The sequence below is a fragment of the Haliotis rufescens genome, unplaced genomic scaffold (genome assembly GCF_023055435.1).
Source record: "Haliotis rufescens isolate VD_foot unplaced genomic scaffold, xgHalRufe1.0.p SCAF_6, whole genome shotgun sequence".
Classification (NCBI taxonomy): Eukaryota; Metazoa; Mollusca; class Gastropoda; order Lepetellida; family Haliotidae; genus Haliotis; species Haliotis rufescens.
Window position 1 is genome coordinate 58,630,718 of NW_025964334.1, and position 23,038 is coordinate 58,653,755.

Sequence of the window (23,038 nt, forward strand, 5' to 3'; positions counted from 1 at the left end):
AAAACCGGGGAATATACTCTGATGTCTTCACATGTAACATTGGTGTACGCCAAGGCTGTATTCTTAGGCCCTTCCTGTTCTGTTTTTTCATCAATGAACTGGCTGCACAAATTAAGGATAATTGTACGGATGGTATACAGCTGCATCCAGAATCCAGATATTAAGATATTTCTGTTGCTTTTTGCTGATGATATAGTCCTGTACGATAAAAGGTTTACAGAATTTGATAGATCAACTGGAGCTGTACTGTTCTAATTGTAAACTCCAAGTGAACACTTAGAAAACGAAAGTGTTAGTTTTTAAAAAGGGAAATAAACTATCAAGTAGGGAAAAATGTTTCTTCAACTCACAACCGTTACGAATTGTCACTTCTTATAAATATCTGGGGGTAACCTTCACGGGCAGATTATCGTGGAATCACCACACCAGTAATGCAGCAATGCAGGCAAAAAAGATACTAATGGGAATCTTACATAGTTTAAAGAACGTTCACTGATCTTTCATATCAAACCTTTTTTAAAATATTTGATACAAAAATTACTCCAATTCTTTTATATGGAGCTGAGGTCTGGGGGCATACTGAATAGAGAACTATTGAACTGGTCCATCTATATGCTTGTAAACGATTCCTTGACGTAAAAAACTCTACATAGAGTGTTATGAATGTGGACGTGTACCACTTTACATATTTTAACATATTAGAATTCTCAAGTATTGGTTCAAGATTCTTAAAATGCCTATTTATAGATTACCTAGAAAATGTTACAATATGATGTTATTGTATGAAAAATATGGAATCCGCAATTGGGTATATGATGTAAAGTCGTTATTATATGATTGCGGCTATGGGTATGTTTGGCATAATCAATATGTACCAAACAATCCAGATTCATTTTTAGTATCTCTACGCCAAAGACTTAAGGATATATACTTACAAAAATGGGCATCGCATGTTTCAAGTTCACAAAAATGCAATTATTACAAGCTTTTCAAGACAACATTTCCCCAGAATACTGGGTAAAGAAAACTTTAAAAGGTTTAGAATAAGTTTAGCCCAATTTAGATGCAGCTCTCATAGACTTAGGATCGAAGTAGGCAGGCATAGAAACATAGCTAGAGAATTGAGAGAATATGTGAGCAATGTGGTTTAAATGTGATTGAAGATAAGTTTCATTTTCTGTTAGTTTGTCCAAAATACGCCCACCTTAGAAGAAAATATATTGATCTGCCTTGTTATGTACATCCCAATCTACAAACTGATAAAGATACTCTAAAAAATCTATCAATGTTCATTTATCATGCTATGTTAATTAGAATATGACCTGTTAAACGGATCTGTAACCACTCCCGAAAACAGAATTGTACTATGGGCCTGAGGCCTTTCAGTATGGAATAAAACTTACCCTTACAGAATATGACACCAAGAGGAAGTACAGCCGTTTATGACCGGTGGTCTAAAAGTAGAATGGGACAGTTTAATTAAACGTTCATGAAATAAGCATGTCGTGATTAGACGTTAACATCAGAAACAAATTGATTTTTAATTGTAAATCTGTTTAACAAACTACACATAAAAAATACTTTAACATCTAAGCTTAACACATGGGACAATGTCAACCGTTAACTCAAAATTCATCACCCCCGACTTACAATCAAATAGCAGCCAGCAAGGTTTGAAGTTCATACGTCCAGAAACTTCGAGTGTTGGTCTTCTCTCTTCTCAGCTGAAGCTGTACGACGTCACATTGTTTTTAAGAACAATACGATATGACGTCATCCAGCGCTTATGACGTCACAAATTGATTACATAACGTCATCCGACTTTCAGTGGAAGTATCCCTCTACGGCTGACATTTTATACACAGGGACAGGGTCAGAAACCACGCGGACCCCGTATACGTAGAATTCCATCTCATTCCTCACGTGCAGACACACAAGCCCAGGGATAGATGCCACGTGGACCCCGTATACGTGGAAGTCTTTCTCATTCCTCACGTGCAGACACACAAGTCCAGGGTCAGATACCGCGTGGACCCCGTATACGTGGAAGTCTTTCTCATTCTTCACGTGCAGACACACAAGCCCAGGGTCAGATACCGCGTGGACCCCGTATACGTGGAAGTCCCTCTCATTCCTCACGTGCAGACACACAAGTCCAGGGTCAGATACCGCGTGGACCCCGTATACGTGGAAGTCTTTCTCATTCCTCACGTGCAGACACACAAGTCCAGGGTCAGATACCGCGTGGACCCCGTATACGTGGAAGTCCCTTTCATTCTTCACGCTCAGACACACACGTCCAGGGTCAGATACCACGTGGACCCCGTATACGTGGAAGTCCCTTTCATTCTTCACGTGCAGACACACAAGTCCAGGGTCAGATACCACGTGGACCCCGTATACGTGGAAGTCCCTCTCATTCTTCACGTGCAGACACACAAGTCCAGGGTCAGATACCGCGTGGACCCCGTATACGTGGAAGTCTTTCTCATTCCTCACGTGCAGACACACAAGCGCAGGGTCAGATACCGCGTGGGCCCCGTATACGTGGAAGTCTTTCTCATTCCTCACGTGCAGACACACAAGTCCAGGGTCAGATACCGCGTGGACCCCGTAAACGTGGAAGTCCCTCTCATTCTTCACGTGCAGACACACAGGTCCAGGGTCAGATACCACGTGGACCCCGTATACGTGGAAGTCCATCTCATTCTTCACGTGCAGACACTCAAGTCCAGGGTCAGATACCACGTGGACCCCGTATACGTGGAAGTCCCTCTCATTCTTCACATGCAGACACACAAGTCCAGGGTAAGATACCGCGTGGACCCCGTATACGTGGAAGTCTTTCTCATTCCTCACGTGCAGACACACAAGTCCAGGGTCAGATACCGCGTGGACCCCGTATACGTGGAAGTCTTTCTCATTCCTCACGTGCAGACACACAAGCCCAGGGTCAGATACCGCGTGGACCCCGTATACGTGGAAGTCCCTCTCATTCCTCACGTGCAGACACACAAGTCCAGGGTCAGATACCGCGTGGACCCCGTATACGTGGAAGTCTTTCTCATTCCTCACGTGCAGACACACAAGTCCAGGGTCAGATACCGCGTGGACCCCGTATACGTGGAAGTCCCTCTCATTCTTCACGTGCAGACACACAAGCCTAGGGTCAGATACCACGTGGAGCCCGTATACGCGGAAATCCCTCTCATTCCTCACGTGCAGACACACAAGCCCAGGGTCAGATACCGCGTGGACCCCGTATACGTAGAAGTCTTTCTCATTCCTCACGTGCAGACACACAAGTCCAGGGTCAGATACCATGTGGACCCCGTATACGTGGAAGTCTTTCTCATTCCTCACGTGCAGACACACAAGTCCAGGGTCAGATACCGCGTGGACCCCGTATACGTGGAAGTCCCTTTCATTCTTCACGTGCAGACACACAAGTCCAGGGTCAGATACCACGTGGACCCCGTATACGTGGAAGTCCCTTTCATTCTTCACGTGCAGACACACAAGTCCAGGGTCAGATACCACGTGGACCCCGTATACGTGGAAGTCCCTTTCATTCTTCACGTGCAGACACACAAGTCCAGGGTCAGATACCGCGTGGACCCCGTATACGTGGAAGTCTTTCTCATTCCTCACGTGCGGACACACAAGCCCAGGGTCAGATACCAGGTGGACCCCATATACGTAGAAGTCTTTCTCATTCCTCACGTGCAGACACACAAGCCTAGGGTCAGATACCGCGTGGACCCCGTATACGTGGAAGTCTTTCTCATTCCTCACGTGCAGACACACAAGTCCAGGGTCAGATACCGCGTGGACCCCGTATACGTGGAAGTCTTTCTCATTCTTCACGTGCAGACACACAAGTCCAGGGTCAGATACCACGTGGACCCCGTATACGTGGAAGTCCCTTTCATTCTTCACGTGCAGACACACAAGTCCAGGGTCAGATACCATGTGGACCCCGTATACGTGGAAGTCCCTTTCATTCTTCACGTGCAGACACACAAGTCCAGGGTCAGATACCGCGTGGACCCCGTATACGTGGAAGTCTTTCTCATTCCTCACGTGCGGACACACAAGCCCAGGGTCAGATACCAGGTGGACCCCGTATACGTAGAAGTCTTTCTCATTCCTCACGTGCAGACACACAAGCCTAGGGTCAGATACCACGTGGAGCCCGTATACGCGGAAATCCCTCTCATTCCTCACGTGCAGACACACAAGCCCAGGGTCAGATACCGCGTGGACCCCGTATACGTAGAAGTCTTTCTCATTCCTCACGTGCAGACACACAAGTCCAGGGTCAGATACCATGTGGACCCCGTATACGTAGAAGTCGTTCTCATTCCTCACGTGTAGACACACAAGCCTAGGGTCAGATACCGCGTGGACCCCGTATACGTGGAAGTCTCCTTGGTGCATAGGGGTTGGACATAGGGGGTGGACATACATCATATCTGGACCGTAGTCGACGTATACAAAATTTGGTAGCTGGAGTGTAATCAGTTCAAGGTCGGAACGCGTCATGTTAATGGGAGAGACGGTCGCTTCCGATATGCCTGATTTTGACAGACCCGTGAAGATCCGGGGTAGAATTGGTCTTCAGCAACCCATACTTGCCGAAAAAGGTGACTATGCTTGTCGTAAGAGGCGACTAACGGGATCGGGTAGTCAGGCTCGCTGACTTGGTTGATGCATGTAATCGTATCCCAACTGCGTGTGTCGCTGCTCTTGATTTCACTCACTGGATTGTCTGGTCCAGACTCGGTTATTTACAGACCGCCGTCATATAGCTGGAATATTGCTGGATGCGGCGTTAAACAACAAACAAGCAAACAAACAAACAAACCGACAAACATAAATGCAACTGAACCCAAGCTCAGTCTTGGCCTCGATATGGGCGGATTTTATACCGCATTTCTCAGGCTCGTTTCAAGTTGAATGTCCTCTTGTCGCTAAACTGCATCGTAACGGATGTTGGCACGGTTGTGTGTGCTAGCGTATATCTTTACGGAAACCGCCAAAGGCGAGGACCTTAATACTGCAGTTGACTCTCAACATTTAACAAATGGGTCCATCAAACCCCAATCGTGAATAAAATGTCTGATTCATTCTTAAAGGCGGCATGTCAAGAGGATGCACTTCATCATTAAACTATGATTGACTAATGACACTTTTGGTGCAAGATGTCTTTTAACGTGGCATCAAATAAAGGTTTTCCCTTATAATTTCCCCACAGTTTGAGCAATCAAGCACTTCTACCTTCCTGTCATCTGCCAAGTCGTACGAAGAAAATGGCCTATCTCTCATCTCGAAGGTTTGACAACTCGTAACAGCCAAACCCAACATTTCTGACATTTGTGTTGAGATGTACGTTGTTTATTTCGTAAGAATGTCATCTTCGAGAGGCAAGGGAAAAACGCAACGTACGTTTCTCTGGGTCCTGCACGTTATCATCGTAATAGCAGTTGCCATCTATTTGCGAATGCATAATGTTAAAGACAAAAAATATGTAGTTATTAATTTTTACCAAATTTACAATGTTTTTAGTTCTATACACGAACCCTGTTTAAGACAAGTGAATGTTACTGTGAAGAGTTGATCACCAAGGAACTATAAATCTGTAAGGAAGATTGATCGTCGGGTAACTGCAGATATGTGTATTGTCCTAGCGCCTGATGTTTGCTGAAGGCGACTTGAGAAGCCTTCATGCTCGTACAGCAAACACAGATGTGTGTCGCCGTACTGTACTGTTTGTTCCAACCGAATACACCTCGCCTACACCTGATATGGTTATCACCGGGCCGTCCTCATGCCAGGCTCCACAGTGTTGAGTGTTGGTGTTGTTGTATCATGGCGAGCGGGAGTCAAAGCAAAGTTACGTCGTCCGACGTCGACGACGGGGCTGAAAGAGGAAAGTCTTGTGTACCAAAATGGTTTCGGCAAAACTTACTTGTGATTTTGACGTTAATATTTGGAGTGGGTTTGGGATTTCTGGTGGGCTTCACGATTAGACTTGCTGACCCGACGGAAGAGGCGTTGATGTGGCTAGGTGAGTGTCTTTTAAACCATGTCCATCACAACAATTGGCATAGTCTTCACATGGCCTGATAGTGAGTGAGTGAGTGAGTGAGTGAGTGAACGAGCGGGTGGGTGGTTGTGTTTTGGGGTAAGTGAGTGAGTGGATTTTTGAGTGAGTGAGTGAATGAGTGAGTGAGTGAGTGATGGAGTGAATGAGTGAGTGCAACACGCAAGGTTTAGGCAACTGAGGACCTATTCTAAAACAGCAGCGGTTACCGGTGGGATGAAATGGTATGTCAATGCAAAGTCTTCTAGTGCCTAACAGGTAGTTAGGTTGTACCTTCCCCAGGGAGATGAGAACATATTTCAATGTTCACTGACCAGGTAATAATGTAGCTTTATGATCAAGATGGAGGATGTGACCTTTATCCCAAAACGTAGCAGCCATTTTTGTATCCTCTCTTCAAGGGAGATGACTCCAAATGCTCCTTCAACAGGATATAACTAAGCTGTAAACAAGTTTAATCTTGTTCGATGCGGTTTTCAATAATAATTGATCATATCATCAAAGACGTTTAATAAAACTGACAAAACAGGAACAATGAGAAGACATTATACTAGTTCTAGTAAACGGTGAAATGAAAAAAAACCAGTTAAATTTTCACGGCTCCAAACGCCATTAACAGCTCTCACACATTGCCGAGGTGGTTGCCGAGCTCTCCCGAGCCTAACTCGGTTAGGACTCGGGAAGAGACGACATATATACGAGTATTATACGAGTACGCTACGAGTTGGTTACGAGCCCGATAGGAGTCCATTAGGAGTCCTGCCGCCTCCGTGGTCTTGTGGTAGATCGTCCGCCCGGAGAGCGGAAGGTCCGGGGTTCGATCCCCGGCCGCGTCATACCAAAAGACGTAAAAAGATGGTACTTGTTGTTACCCTGTCTGGCGCTCGACATTAAGGGGCTAAAACAAGGACTGGTCGGCTCGGAGTCAGTATACTGTGTCTGAGTGGGGTATTCATGTTAAACTGCGGCTTGGTATCTCAGTGAGCTATCACTATAAATCGGCATCAGTCCGGACTAGTACAAGCAGCCACAGACACACACGTGCATGCACGTCGCTATATAAGTGCAATAATCTTGGACGCGACGTTAAACCGAATTTCACCTCACCTCACCCAATAGGAGTCCAGTAGGAGTCTAATAGGAGTCCATTAAGAGTTGCATACGAGCACGATCTCGATACAAGCTGTACGAGTTTGGTACGACTTTGGTACGAGGTGGCTACGAGCTGCTAAATAATTCTGCGGGAAATACACTCGTATAGCTCGTATTAGACTCGGCAATAAATTTGCAGACGATCCTGATACGAGTTCTGTACGAGCATCACGAGGTCGCCACTAGGGTACTACGAGTAGGACGAGTGTGTTACAAGTTTGTTACGAGTTTCTTAGGAATTGGCTGGCGGCCCGACTGTTTTGAGCAGTTCCAAAACTCTCGAAGATCAGTACGAGGTATCCCGAGTTACCCCGAGTTTAGTACGACCTCGCTACGAGCTCAATACGAGTACGCCCGAGTCAGCTCGGGTCAATACTCGGGACGCAACTCGGCAAAGTGTGAGAGCCCCTTTACTGAGAAAATATATCATCTTTAATTTCCCAATTTAACCCTATCCTTTTGTCTCGTGTCTATAAAACATAAAGGAATATACCTTTCGTCATACATAAATAATCCTTCAGACCAGTGAAGTCAGCGAAGTATGTTCGTCAAACACTGATTGCACGAGGCAACGACGCTAACGTCTCCATCACCCGGGGACGTATTCGTCGTCACGCTCGGGCCAGGTAACGTTCGGTCGTAAACACGGACTTGGGGTTGACATCATTTCATGGGCTGTGAGAGTCCGATGGGTTCATTTGGTAAATATGAAAGGTTTCATTATAAATGGAGTAAAAAATGGTTTGATTCTATATTATTTAAATTTTAATTCGTAACTCCATTGTGTCGTGCCCTTCAAACCATACAGCTAAATACGAAGATAAGGTAGCGAATGGGTCTAGGGTAGTTATCCACATAGAATGGAGATATAACACACCCACCAACCTCCCCTCGTACAACTGCTTCGGGGGATGCGACTTATGGAGCAGCAGAATTCGTAGATGGTGGCGGGTTCTTAGAATAGTCCGTTAAAAGTTCTAGGCATAAACTATTGGACATTATGAAGCAGTATTACGCATATGCCACTTGAGCATTCACATGAACAATGTCTAACTTAATCACTTAAAGATATATATGCAATAAAGGTTCACATGTCACTTTCGCTCTTCAAATACAAGTTCCATGTGTATTACTGCAGCTAGGGCTACAGGTATTAAGTAGTTTTATAAAAATATCTTTCATAAAGAGATCAACAACACTCAAAATAAGTTAAGAAAAGAATATTTTATTACATATTCAGGCACTGGTATTAGATTTGCGACTGCGTACAGCGAGTACACGACTGCCCTCATCGGCGTAAAACTTGTTTATTTTGCATCGACGAAAACAAGAAAGAAAGGTATTCTTCGAATACAAAAAGTGTAAACATTAACCCATCGCAAACATTGCTTTCACAGATCCGTCGTACTCAAACACAAGTGTAGACATATGTACATACAGTGTCACAGGATACATGAATAATACATGACGGTGTCTCTTCAACAGTGTCAGGTGACGACACTATGTATGTATGTATGTGTGTATGTTTTTATGCTGGTCTCGGTGGGATCAAGTCGTGTATGACACATCTAAAATATCAGCTCTCATACATGGCGTTTGTCATGCCTACTCCGAGTGGCGCAGACCGTTGTAGGGACAGCGAATTACACAGGGCATGTTTTTCAACAAACTCACACAAAACCTTCTTGCCACACATACCTTAGATTAAATATACGATTTCATTGTACGCTGCATTGATGTAGTTGCGTGGAATGTCGACCTATAAGATAATAAAAACACTACTACTACTACTACTACTACTACTACTACTACTACTACTACTACTACTACATTACACCAGCTGACGTAAAACCTCCTTGACAAGACACCAGCTGACATAAAACCTCCTTGACAAGACACCAGCTGACATAAAACCTCCTTGACGTGACACCAGCTGACGTAAAACTTCCTTCACAAGACACCAGCTGACGTAAAACCTCCTCGAAAAGACACCAGCTGACGTAAAACTTCCTTGACATGACACCAGCTGACGTAAAACCTTCTTGGCGTGACACCAGCTGACGTAACACCTTCTTGACATTACACCAGCTGACGTAAAACCTCCTTGACAAGACACCAGCTGACGAAACACCTTCTTGACATTTCACCAGCTGACGTAAAACCTCCTTGACATGACACCAGCTGACATAAAACCTCCTTGACGTGACACCAGCTGACGTAAAACGTCCTTCACAAGACACCAGCTGACGTAAAACCTCCTCGACAAGACACCAGCTGACGTAACACCTTCTTGACATTACACCAGCTGACGTAAAACTTCCTTGACATTACACCAGCCGACGTAAAACTTCCTTGACATGACACCAGCTGACGTAAAACTTCCTTGACATGACACCAGCTGACGTAAAACCTTCTTGATGTGACACCAGCTGACGTAAAACCTCCTTGACAAGACACCAGCTGACGTAAAACCTCCTTGACATGACACCAGTTGACATAAAACCTTCTTGACGTGACATCAGCTGACGTAAAACCTCCTTGACATGACACCAGCTGACGTAAAACCTTCTTGATATTACACCAGCTGACGTAAAACCTCCTTGACGTGACAGCAACTGACGTAAAACCTCCTTAACATGACACCAGTTGACATAAAACCTTCTTGACGTGACATCAGCTGACGTAACGCCTTCTTGACGTTACACCAGCTGACGTAATACCTTCTTGACAAGACACCAGCTGACGTAACACCTTCTTGACAAGACACCAGCTGACGTAAAACAGTCGTCTTTGCACCGCTTTGGAAGTTCACCAGTTGATTGTACATCTCAATGACATAAATTTACTATGAATTTGCGACCGGTCGAACGTCAACTATCGAGGTCAAACTGTATTTTTGAAGCACCGGGCTTTAAACGTTGACATTTAGTTACCAAGTTGACACAGTGACATTTAGAGCAACACGTCCTGACATACGGGCATACTGCACTAACTAAAACTGGTGGCGATCCGCGGTCGTCTTGAACACCATGTCCAGATGTCCGTCCACTCTTCTCGGAGCACTCACTGCTGCAGGGATTGTGGGAGGCTACTGTGTCGGCTTCGTGTGTTACTACGCCGGGGCGGGAGAACACACGGTGATGTGGCTAGGTGAGAAGTGTAATGTAGTTCGGTTTAAACGTTCTTGTTTGCAACCCCTCTTGGGTGATAGTTGGGGTATAACCCAGGTTCGTTAATAACGTTCTATTCACCTCTCATGGGTGATAGTTAGGTCATAGTAAAAGCGACCAACGTTTTCCATAGAAATCTGTGATGGAAGCAGAGTCCATTGTACGATTCCGACTGTGAGCATGTGTCCATTAATCACTATCAATTATAATTCATCTCCCTCCCCCCTCACCGGGGTATTAGATTGTTATTATCCAAGGCTGGTTATTCGCGTCATAATCACTTCATGGGTTGTTGTCGGGTCGAAATCGACTATTCGCTACATCCAACTACGCTGTCGAAAATATTAGATCTGAATTTTTAAGAATTTCGATGTAATGTAGACACTCACATTGTCATCATATCTGATGACGCAGCAATAACTGTTTACTTCCTTCCTCCAGGGCTTCCGGGGGAGCTGTACATGCGCATGCTGAAAGCCACCATCCTCCCGCTCATCGTCAGCAGCGTCATCGCAGGTGAGATCCCGAGGTGGTTCTTTGGAATCAGACACGCTGCAAGTAGTAACAGAAATCTAACGAATACCAGATATCTATCAGCCATGTTTGTTTTAATGCTACCAATATAGAACCACATTTTAATAACATAGTCGACCTGTCATCGGATAATAATAATCATCAGCGTAATGGGAAGGAGATTGACTATGTCTAGATTATATTGGGCGTGAAAGGCTCGCTACCTGTGAAAATTATATAAATGGATCACTGACAATAAATGATGACACCAGGTGTTCGCGAAACGGTTAGACATGTTCTGCCCTACCGTCTGTTTGTGGCGTCAGTAAAGAGTTTTTAGAATGTTTTCCATGATCAGTTTCCTTTGTAAAACAGTTCACTGCAACTTCATCTACTTTCTAGGAGAGCCTTTACTAAATGTAGGTCAACCTTGATTGAAGTTCACGCATGTTGATTGTGAGAAGTCATTAACGTCATATTTGTAACGCCCACAAGGTGACAACACAAGAGAGCTGAGATGTTTTATGATAGGACACAAAATAATGCCACCCATAAAATAATGTGCTATTTTTTTAGAACAAAGACAAATTAAAAGATGCTAATAGTTCTCAGTCAAGGGAAATTATTATATTTGTTAGGAAACATCATAAAAATACCTAAAACAATCATACATAAAAGCGATAACTCTCTCTCTCTCTCTCTCTCTCTCTCTCTCTCTCTCTCTCTCTCTCTCTCTCTCTCTCTCTCTCTCTCTCTCTCTGTGTATGTCTAGGGTTTTAAATATCATAACAACCCAAGGGGAAGTGTTTTATCTAACTTATGAACCGAAAAAGAAACTTAAAACGACATTTATCAATATTTATATGTTTCGAACATACTTTCCATGAACCTTAGGAAACGGGCGTAAAATATCTGTTGCTGGCGTACGGATCTTTAAAAGGACATTCTAAAAAGCAGTGCGGCCTATCAACACCTCTGTTACAGTGGTACACTCACTGGGTTACAGATATGAAGGTTGCGAGTTCGATCCTCGGGAATATAAAGAAAACATTTGTCATTTGATTTTACTTTTCATTACATGTTACAATCTGAACGGAAGTTATATTAATAAAATACCCAGGACATTATATAAAATCCCTGGGATATTATAACACATTATATAGCAAATATGACTTGAATATCCTATAAAATCCCGGGGATATTACAACGTCCCTGTTTATGAGATTTAACCCGACTGGAGAACAATAGGATGACGTCACTGGGGGTTTATTAGAGCAGTTAGACATATCTTCGTAGAATACTTTTGAAATTATATTTATGTCACGATACAAACCCCCAAAGCATTTGAATATAATATTTTTTAAATCAAATGGGAAACAACTTTGTTTCACAAACATATCTTAATGGCACAGTCCTATGGTTTACTTATTATATACTGCTGAATGTATGTCAGGGAACTAACTGGTCGACCTCTGTTACTAAATGAACAAGCAGTTGCAAATATATACGTACATTCATCTATTTATGTATGATATGAATATAAGCGAAACAACTATTGTCAAACAGTCATAACACATGTTTTCGCGAAAAGGTGACCGTATCCTGACCTTGCATTGACACCAAACAATCCCCCATCTTAATGTACAATGTCTGTATACTGCTCGAAGCGGCGTTAAATGACTCTCAACAAGCAGGGACGGTTAAAGAGTGCCCATCTTTATACAAAACCGAAAGCGTCTTGATGCATTGCACCGTATTGTCCCGTCACCTCACAGGGTCAAAAGAACTGCCCAAGCCATCATGTTTCTAGCCACTTTAATATAAAACGTCAACGTCAGAGAAGAGTCTCGATTATCTACCGAAACAGATTCCTCTGGGCTTAACAGGCAAGATATACATGGAACTTATTTATATATGAAACTTATATGAAATCATTGATGAGACCAGGTATTCGCCAAAAGCGCGAACAGTTGTTTTCAGGTGAACAATTGCCTTGCCTTTGCATGTGTTTGTGACAGGTGCCACCGGCGGGGCAGGATACGCTCACCTTTTCGCCAACACCTGGTACCATCTCTATTTGATAGTTCATAAACAGTGATATTGAATATAGAAAGGGTTTTGTAGCTTTATTGATACAAATTCTGGCTTTCAGAATTAAGGATATTTAAGATTATGTTAATGATGAAGAGCCTACAACAAATTCTTTCTTTTCCCGTTTTTCCATTTACGTCAATTATTTGTTTTATATCTGGTTCACATGTAATAATGAAATTGGACCATTCTGTATGGTCTCGGCTTGCAGGCACCGCCTCCCTGGATCCACGATCCAATGGAAGGATCAGCGTCCTGTGTCTTGGCTACATCATCGTCACTAATGCCATCGGTGCCGCCATTGCCGTCATCGTCAGTCTCATCATCAAACCAGGTCAGAATCTTCTCGGACATTGGTCAAGAACTTTATATCTATAGTTCACCAGGACGAAGGTCCAGAGAGCATATTAAAGGCGCATTGTCCATCATCTGTTGGTTTAGGTTTGAAACTTAAACTTGTTGGCCCTAAACAAAAACTGAAAACTTAAATCTATTTTTGATAAGTATTAATACAATCTGTCACATTGCCCTGCCTGCACTTGCAGTAGAAGTAATTCGAAGTTAACATTTTGGTTTTTAGTTTCAACAAAATCAGTAAACGCGCTATCACTGGATTGTCTGGTCCAGCTTTGATTAAAACAGCAGGAACCCGTGAAGATCCGGGCTAGAATTGGTCTTGTCGTAAGAGGCCACTGACGGGATCGGGTTGTCGGGCTCGCTGACTTGGTCGATGCATGTCCTCAATCACTAGATTGTCTGATCTGGTCTCAATTATTTACATAACGCCGTAGCTGGGATATTGCTGGGATATTGCTGGGATATTGCTGAGTGCGGCGTTAAACAATAAACAAACAAGCAAACAAAATCAGACAGCTGGTATCTCCTATTATTTGTGTCCCATTCATAAACACTTAGATTAGGAATTAAAACTTTTAAGACTTTTAAGAGCATCCAAAAAACCACCTTAACCAAATGTGGTAATATACATGTGTAAGAAAATACATTGAACACCTATTGTCCCCCACGCTGCATGGTCAACAAACAGCCAACCTCCCCCTACTTGGTGGTTAAATACGACATGTTTCTCCACATATAACATTCAGACCAGTTGGAATATACCTTTGGTTCAAGACGGCAACAATGTCATGGCGCTACTGTGCTGATACTACGTGGAGAGTAGTGACCGTTTCCATCTATGTTTTCCAAGTATACCTTCCTCCCCTCTTCCCCCACTTCGTACAGCCGTCATCATTTGTAATCGTCCGTGGCTTTACTTGGAAACAAAATTAAAGTCAGCCATGAGAATCCAAACCAAATTGAATTTTATTCACGGAAATGTTGAGATTATGTGATGGTCCCATAGTTATGCCACAAACTAAAATTTACCAATCTATCAAATGTCCCGAACCAAGGCCAACACATCTTCCCGGGGGAAGGGAGTAAACAGACTATAAATATCCAGTGGAAACTGGACTTTTAGTCAGTGAACCCCAGTGGTTTCCACTGGACATTTATAGTCAGGTAACGGCGTCAAACTGTGATCTAATCTCGAATACAGTGGCAATTATACCTGATCCGCGGAGTTTCGTCGTACCACATGCACACCTCCATTGTCCTAACACCTGCACACCTCTATTGTCCTAACACCTGCACACCTCTATTGACCTAACACCTGCACACCTCTATTGACCTAACACCTGCACACCTCTATTGTCCTAACACTGCACACCTCCATTGTCCTAACACCTGCACACCTCTATTGTCCTAACACCTGCACACCTCTATTGTCCTAACATCTGCACACCTCTATTGTCCTAACACCTGCACACCTCTATTGTCCTAACACATGCACACCTCTATTGTCCTAACACATGCACACCTCCATTGTCCTAACACCTGCACACCTCTATTGTCCTAACACCTGCATACCTCTATTGTCCTAACACCTGCACACCTCTATTGTCCTAACACCTCCATTGTCCTAACACCTGCACACCTCCACTGTCCTAACACCTGCACACCTCTATTGTCCTAACACCTGCACACCTCTATTGTCCTAACACCTGCACACCTCTATTGTCCTAACACCTGCACACCTCTATTGTCATAACACCTGCACACCTCTATTGTCATAACACCCACACACCTCTATTGTCCTAACACCTGCACACCTCCATTGTCCTAACACCTGCACACCTCTATTGTCCTAACACATGCACACCTCTATTGTCCTAACACATGCACACCTCCATTGTCCCAGGAAGTAACCAGGAGATAGCTGCTGACATGTCCAAGCCTGATACGAAGAATCTCCAGACTGAGGACATCTTTGCTGACCTGATAAGGTATCTGGCACTCAATACTATACTAGGCACCAAATGAAACTGCATTTGAATGTTTGAGTATGGTTTTACGCTGCTTTTAGAAATATTCCAGCAATATCACGGCAAGGGACACCAGAAATGGGCTCTACACATTGTACCCATGTCGGGAATCGAACCAGGGTTTTCAGCCTGACGAGCGAACACTTTTACCAGTAGGCTACCCGTCTATCCCACGTGGCATATGAGCCGAGTACAGTTTAGATTGTTTTGTATAAGACGGTAGCCTTATTGGAAACTCCGCCAATACCGTGTGAAAAACATGAGTGTCTTTTCTTATTACAGTTTAAATAATATTCGAGCACTTAAAGCAAGGGCACAATAATTACCTGTTGAAATATTCTATTCTTCTTTGACATTCTGGTTGAAAGATAAGGACAAAATGAGCATCATGCTTTGAACTTAGAAAACTTCTTGTCGGAACTGGATTTTATTAGGCAAAATCCAGTTTCCATAAAAGTAAAGCTATTTCCACTCGTAGGTTTTGTTATATATTTGTGTTGACTTTATGCAAAAGTGTCGTGTCCCATGTAAAATTAACATTGGGGTATTTGAATTTCCTACAAAGTCTATAAGTTGCGTCTCTCAAATAGTTACACCTTACATTAAACTACTAGTATCCTCACTTTAATGTCAACAGATGTGAAACATGGCAAACATTTGTGAATCAACACATGCCCACTTAATTATGGGTTTGTGATATGCATGAAACGAGTTGATACAGGCGACGTGTGAGAGATGTCAAATTCTAATGAAAACGTGATGAAGTCTGTATACATTTGACTGAGGGTTATGTGTTATACTGAAACTAAACACTTCTGTTGATGCCCACAATGTCTTTCACTTTGTAACTGTTTCAGTTTGAATGCTAACGCTCTGATCAACATACTTTCAAGGATCTGATATATTTTCGAATTACATTAATAAAGACCCTTCTTGGCTCACTAGATTTGTATTAAATCAAGAAGAGAACAAACTTTCAGAAATATTTATAAATGTTTTCAGAGGTGTCAATATGAGAATGAATTCTTCATGCCCTTTAAAACTGAACATTTTATGCAAATATCTTCTAAATTAAAGTACTTATTTTCATTTCAACCTAAACTATAGTTTATATTGTATTGCAATCATTAATACAATATAGTAGAAAACAATGCCATCAAATCGACATCAGACAATATTGCCACACGATTGTTATCATGTCTGACGTCTTTGCGTTTGCAGAAATTTGTTCCCGGACAATTTAGTAGCAGCTGCCTTCCAACAATCACAGACCAAGTACCACCTGGTGTCAGAGCGAGTCATCACCGTTAACATTTCCGGTGGCATCATAAATGAAACCGAGGCTGTCTATAGTCAGAGCCTTGGCGTGTCTTCGGGGACGAACATCCTAGGTAGGTTTCAACACTTTTACTTATGGAGTTTAGCGACTATGCTTGTTGTAAAAAGTGACTAACGGGGTCGGGTGGTCAAGGCTCGGTGACTTGGTTGATGCATGTCATCGTATCCCAATTGCGTGGATCGATGCTCATGATGTCAATCACTGGATTGTCTGGTCAAGACTCGATGATTTACAGACCGCTGTCATATAGCTGGAATATTGCGGCGTTGAACAACAAACAAACGCACAAACGTATGGAGTTTCTATTAAGAGTAACCGATACTGCTAGGATGGATACACCAAGGCGTTGTTGTAGGGCATTTAAACTGTAAATAGCACACGTCACAAATCAGGTGACAACAAGCGACCCGGCGGCGTAGAGATGCTGGATGGATTGATAACCTTGTAAAACTAGGTTGTATACTCCCCAGGGAGTTCAAACACACATTCATCCGGAGAAGGCATGTGCTTTCAGCATTTCGTCTGCATAGGAGCTTCCGCTCTAAAAGTGGACTGTCATTATTTTCATTTGTATGGTCTGTACGCTAATGCTGTTAGCGTGTAGCTGTTTCTCAACATAGCCGCCGTTTTTGGCCAATAACAGTGAAACCTGGTAACATTGATGTCCTGGGATAATTGCAAATATATCGAATTATCCGTAGTTCGAGACAAGCGGTGTCGGAGTTTTACTGCTGGAACTGGAATCAACGGTTGAAGATCACGAATTGAACTCGGGGACAGATCCTGTTCTTGGGAGTAAGTTGGATGTATGAGTAGTATGGAAACAAAGTCTTTATTATACATACATAACGTGTCCCTTCATGTCACAACACTACTTGTCACGATCCTGTTCTTCTTCAGGTCTTATATTAGCCTGTACAGTTATGGGCATGGCCGCTTCCAAGTGCGAGGACATTGGGAAGCCTTTTCTCAAATTCTTCCAATCGACCTGTGACGTCATGATAAAGGTCCTTCGCTGGATAGTTTGGTGAGAAATGTCAATCAGTTCAAAATATAATACTTAACATAAAACCAAATTACAGAAATCGACTCCTGTAGATGCTATTGTTTGAAAGCATAAAGTCAAATGGGTAAGTCTAGTGGCTCGTCACCCTAACACCCGGGTTCGATTCCCGGTGTGGATACAATGTTTGAAGTCCATTTCTGGTGTCCCTCGCTGGGATATTGCAGGAATATTGCTTAAAGCGGCGTAAGACCATACTCACTCACTCATGCAGTCAAATAAGCAATTGTATGCTAAACTTCGGCAAGTAATTCTCTTCAATATGTTTCCAGTCCATGTTAATTTATCATCTCACAAAACCATATCTGACAAACAGCGACAAAACATTCGCAATCATAAGAAATCTGTGCCACAAGCAGACTCTATAGTACGTTCTCTACCACGTCATAAGCATGTGTTTATGAATCATTATCATATGGTGATGACACAGGTGACAATGGCCTCCTCGTGAGTCTATCACCCTCTCGAACTCTTCGAAGAAAGAGCATGCTCGATTGTACCTCACAAATTATGACCAAAGTCCGAATAGTCCATGAGCCAGAGAAAATTTGACTACCAAACAGAGGGACAAATTACCAATGTGATTTTCAGCTAGCTTGATGTCTCAACTGTATAATTTCATGTGATGGACATTTCAGATGCCCAGCTAAATACGATTTTGGCGGCCATTTGCCAAGATGGCGGCCATTTTTTCACTTTTTCTACAGATTTCAGAAATAAGCTTATAACACAGAATTTATTAATTTCAGACAACTTTTATTTACTGATAATGTTTCAGCACTACATTGCACACATTCTGTTATGCTTTTTGTATATCATTGAGTTAGAAGCTCCTAGGGCCCGTTCCACAAAGCGATCTTAGCGCTAAGATGATCGTAACTCCCATACTTTATCGTAGCACTAAGATCGCTTTGTGGAACAGGCCCCTGGAATGTTGCTCGACATAAAGGGAAAATTAACCAGTGGAAAGTTGATGTCATCACTTCTGTCACACAGTGTTGTGGAGAGGTTTTTGCCACTCTGAACCTACAGGCATAGATATAAATATGACGAGACGGTCTCACTGGTCTCTGTATTTCTAGTTCAGGTGGGTAAATCAGTGGAAGGGTATTGGCAATTTGTTCATTATTGAACGGAAAATCAGATCATGGCCAAATTCCAGTGTTCCGATTTTGCCATTCCGATCAGAAGTCCTGATTCATACATGTATGCATAAGAAACAGATCAGCATGGGAAGTGCACACATGCGGCACGTGGGACTGCTTACTCCTTGCCCCAAATATGCCAAAGATGTTATCCATGAGGTTGGTTGGTTGGTTGGTTGTTTAACGCCGCACTCAGCAATATTCCAGCTACATGACGGCGGTCTGTAAATGATCGAGTCTGGACCAGACAATCCAGTTATTAATATCATGAGCATCGATCCACGCAATTGGGATTGATGACATGCATCAACCAAGTCAGCGAGCCTGACTACCCGATCCCGTTAGTCGCCTTTTACGACAAGCATAGTCACCTTTTACAGCAAGTATGGGTTGCTGCAGACCTATTCTACCCTGAATCTTCACGAGGAAGCCCACCATTTCACATATTGTTTTCTTTGTAAACTTGAGATGGCATTTGCTTTAATCTTTGACAATTGTCATGAGTGATGAGTGAATAAAAAACATACGTCACATCGGCAAAATTTCAACCATATTGTGACGAGACAATAGTATACATTAATTACAACTATATTTAGAGTGTATGAAATCCTGTCATCGTAGGATAGTACAATATTGAAACTTTGAAAGTAAAACCGAGTTGTTCCCCCCAGTCGTGAAGGTCATATGTCGAGTGGCACTGACTCCACACAGTCAGATATACAGTTGATCTCTTCTTCAACCAATAAGGTATGTATAAACATCTGGCCAGACATAGAAAATTTCCAGTATTCCCACGTAACATGTTTTCGTGCCTCAACTCTTTTCGAGCCCTTAAACAATACGTAACCATGCGCTAAATGACGTAATCAAGGTAGACGCTCACTGAAGAATCAAACTTTTCACCACTTGTCGCTGAAGTTATGTTACGAATTATACCACAAGAGGTTAGACATTCAATAAGTTATAAAAATATACCTCAAAACTAACTTTTTCACAAATGCACATTATAATCAAACTTGATCTGATGATAATTTTGAATCAGATCAGTCGTATACACCGATGGCGTATCAGCAGCTGTTAGTAAACTTCCTGTCTATAATGTCATGTGACTGATCATGTTGTGCATATATTTTTAACGTGACTGTCATGGAGGGGCTCGAAATTAGGTGACAATAACGAGATGGCGCCAGATTGACTTGTCTTGCTTGGCGAGGTGTTATCACGATAAATCTATCCCATTGTAAACAGAAATATATGTTTTCAAAGGTAAGACTTAATTTTAGTGTATGGCGATTAGACACATAATGAGAAGTACTTCTTGGGGCTCGAAAACACAGTACGCGAGATGGTATCTCAACAGGTACACCCCCATTGGCGTGGCGAGTCTGATTGCAAGCTCCGTGGCCAAGGCTAAAGACATCGACACGGCTTTCACGAGTCTGGGGATGTTCGTGCTGACAGTCACTGTCGGGATGGCGATCCACCAGATGATTCTGCTACCTCTCGCCTACTTTGCTCTTACCAGGAAGAACCCGCTGGCGTTTTTATTCAGTGCCTCTCGTGTTTGGATGACAGCGTTCGGCCCACCAAGCACGTAAGTTAATGTTCGTTTTTGTTGTTGTTTACGCCGCACTCAGCAATATTCCAGCTATATGACGGCGGTCTGTAAATAATTGAGTCTTGACCAGGCAACCCAGTGATTGATCAACCAAGACAGCGAGCCTGACCATACGATCCCGTTAGTCGCCTCAAACGAAAAGCATAGTCACCTCTTACGTACGGAAAGCTTGGGTTGCTGAAGACCTATTCTACCCCAGATCTTTACGGGTCCGTAAGTTAATGAGTTGAATCATCATGATTTAGGTTTTAACGCCACACTGAACGTTATTTCAATGAGGGTGCGAGCCCCAGTGGCGCAGTTTGTATCTGTTGTTTGAACCCACGACCAGCGGATCCTGCCAACTAAGGGAGGTAATAACGGTGTGAAACAACAGTCAACCACACCATGACCCAATTTAGAAATAGTATTGGCCAGTAATATGCTTTCATGTCAACATTCCACCATAAGGTATGAGAGATTGAACTGAACTCGAAGCTTGATACATTGTCTTCTCAAAATGTAATAAACCAAAGAGTCTAAATATAGACCATTTTTTACACCCTCTTCGTCTTTTTATGTGCAGTCGCATCTATAAAACTGTTTCCACAAACCGAATGAATTCCATGACATCGTATATCTTAAGGTATGCTGTACAGAGTAACACAGTTTTATTGATCTGTTATACGCCAGCGCTGTATCTATCCCGGAACAGCTGCGTTGTCTGGAAGAAAAGAATCACATCAGTCCCAAGGTGACCCGCTTCGTGGTGCCGTTCGCCGCCACTCTCAACAGGGACGGCAGCTGCCTCTTCATCACCGTCACGGCGATGTACATTGGCCAGCTGGAGGGACACACGGACGCGGGGAAGATTGTCATGATAGCGTGAGTGTCCAGCAAAAGACTTCGAGCACAATTGATGCCATTAATAACAATAGCGTGGTTTGATTAAAGTGGAGGCTCTTCCTGATAGAATTGTATTGTGCACTTTTGCACACATTTATTTGTCTGATGATCCTCCTGTGAAGCATGTCTAGGCTCATGATGAAAACAAGGCATTCCACAGATTTCTTAAACGAGCCAAGTATGTGGGACATAATATCAATATCAATGTTGATGGTTCTGTACTGCTAGACGGTAATGGGTTGAACGATGCTATCATTTCATCATTTCTAAAATAGAAAGAAACGAACCTGTAATATGCTTCAAGTAAGTAAATTTTTAGCAATGTTATTTTTCAGTATACTAGCGACCGTGGGGTCCCTCGCCATTCCCTCAGTCCCCAGCGCTAGCATCGTCACACTACTGATCCTGTTATCATCACTCAACATCCGGGCAGTTAACATCGGTCTCATTTTAGCGGTAGAATGGTACACGTAAGTATATAATTATATTTCAATTGTTGATTCATGTACTAGTATTTAAAGTCACATTACACTTCCACCAACAGATGCTGCACCGTGATAAGGTGGTCTAGTGGAGAGTGTGTTCGCCTAGCTTACTGAAACCATGACAAAGAAGTCATGCAATACCTTTGGCCACCATTCCGGCATCATGCAATCAAACTTATCGATTGTGTTTTCTGTTGAATTAGCACTGCCTTCGATTTGTTCATGGACTTAAAGTGTGTAAAAACAACTCAAGCTCCAATTCACTCTAAAACTCAAACTTTAATCTTTATCAACCTTTTGAAAAGAACCATTGGGTGGGGGTGGGTGACATGGATACCATAATTCATGCACATTGGTCGAGTCCGTGATGAACAAACGCCCTCAGCTCGATACTACCCCATAACGCGTCTATGTGGAAACTTACATCTAACGTCACTACTTCAGGGACCGCATCAGGACGACCAGCAACTCCATGAGCTGTCTTCTCTGTGCCGTCTTCACCTACAGATTCTCGGCGAAGTTGCTGTCAACGCAGGGGCCGCCAGGTGGCGATGACGCTGTCTCTGAAGTGACAGTGACCATGAATAATGAGAAAGAACGTTCTTTGAACACTAAGCTATAAATACTCACTACCACATGTATTTGCGGCACCGGCTGCTCCAACCACCCGGAATTGGGGAATACCCTTCTTAAAATATACTCATTCATTGAGTGATATTTACTCGGGATCATCCAGTTTATTGTTACAGTTAATTTTTTTTTTTTTATAAATCTTTTTATTATTATTCCATTTCATGTATATTATTAAAAGTGTAGGTATTAACATGTGTATATATGACAGTATTAACACAAGTTATAATTTTCATAGGTGAGAACAGGCAGATTGTGTAGGATATTATATTATATTATATCATTACGGTTCTTCTCAAACTGAGAGGGAGATTATAAATAATTGTTTACAAGAAATAGATGATTACTTATTAACAGGTAATATGTTTCAACTGCTTCATTAGATTATGAGATGTAAGTTTTGCCATTTCTGAGCATAATGGTTATTTTGATTTTTTTTTTAGCAATATACCTTTCC

At 42.7% G+C, this 23,038-nt stretch overlaps 1 protein-coding gene across 1 annotated transcript; it reads left to right on the plus strand.

The window, feature by feature from the left end:
• Positions 1-5,809: 5,809 nt before the first annotated feature.
• On the plus strand, positions 5,810-22,828 carry LOC124143179 (excitatory amino acid transporter-like). The gene is made up of 10 exons (XM_046512043.2): positions 5,810-6,070; positions 10,870-10,944; positions 13,244-13,366; positions 15,293-15,377; positions 16,638-16,807; positions 17,656-17,782; positions 20,324-20,557; positions 21,254-21,445; positions 21,802-21,936; positions 22,396-22,828. Exons 1-10 carry the CDS (start codon positions 5,872-5,874, stop codon positions 22,571-22,573), a joined length of 1,518 nt encoding a protein of 505 aa, XP_046367999.2. The 5' UTR covers positions 5,810-5,871; the 3' UTR covers positions 22,574-22,828.
• The last annotated feature ends 210 nt before the right edge of the window (positions 22,829-23,038 follow it).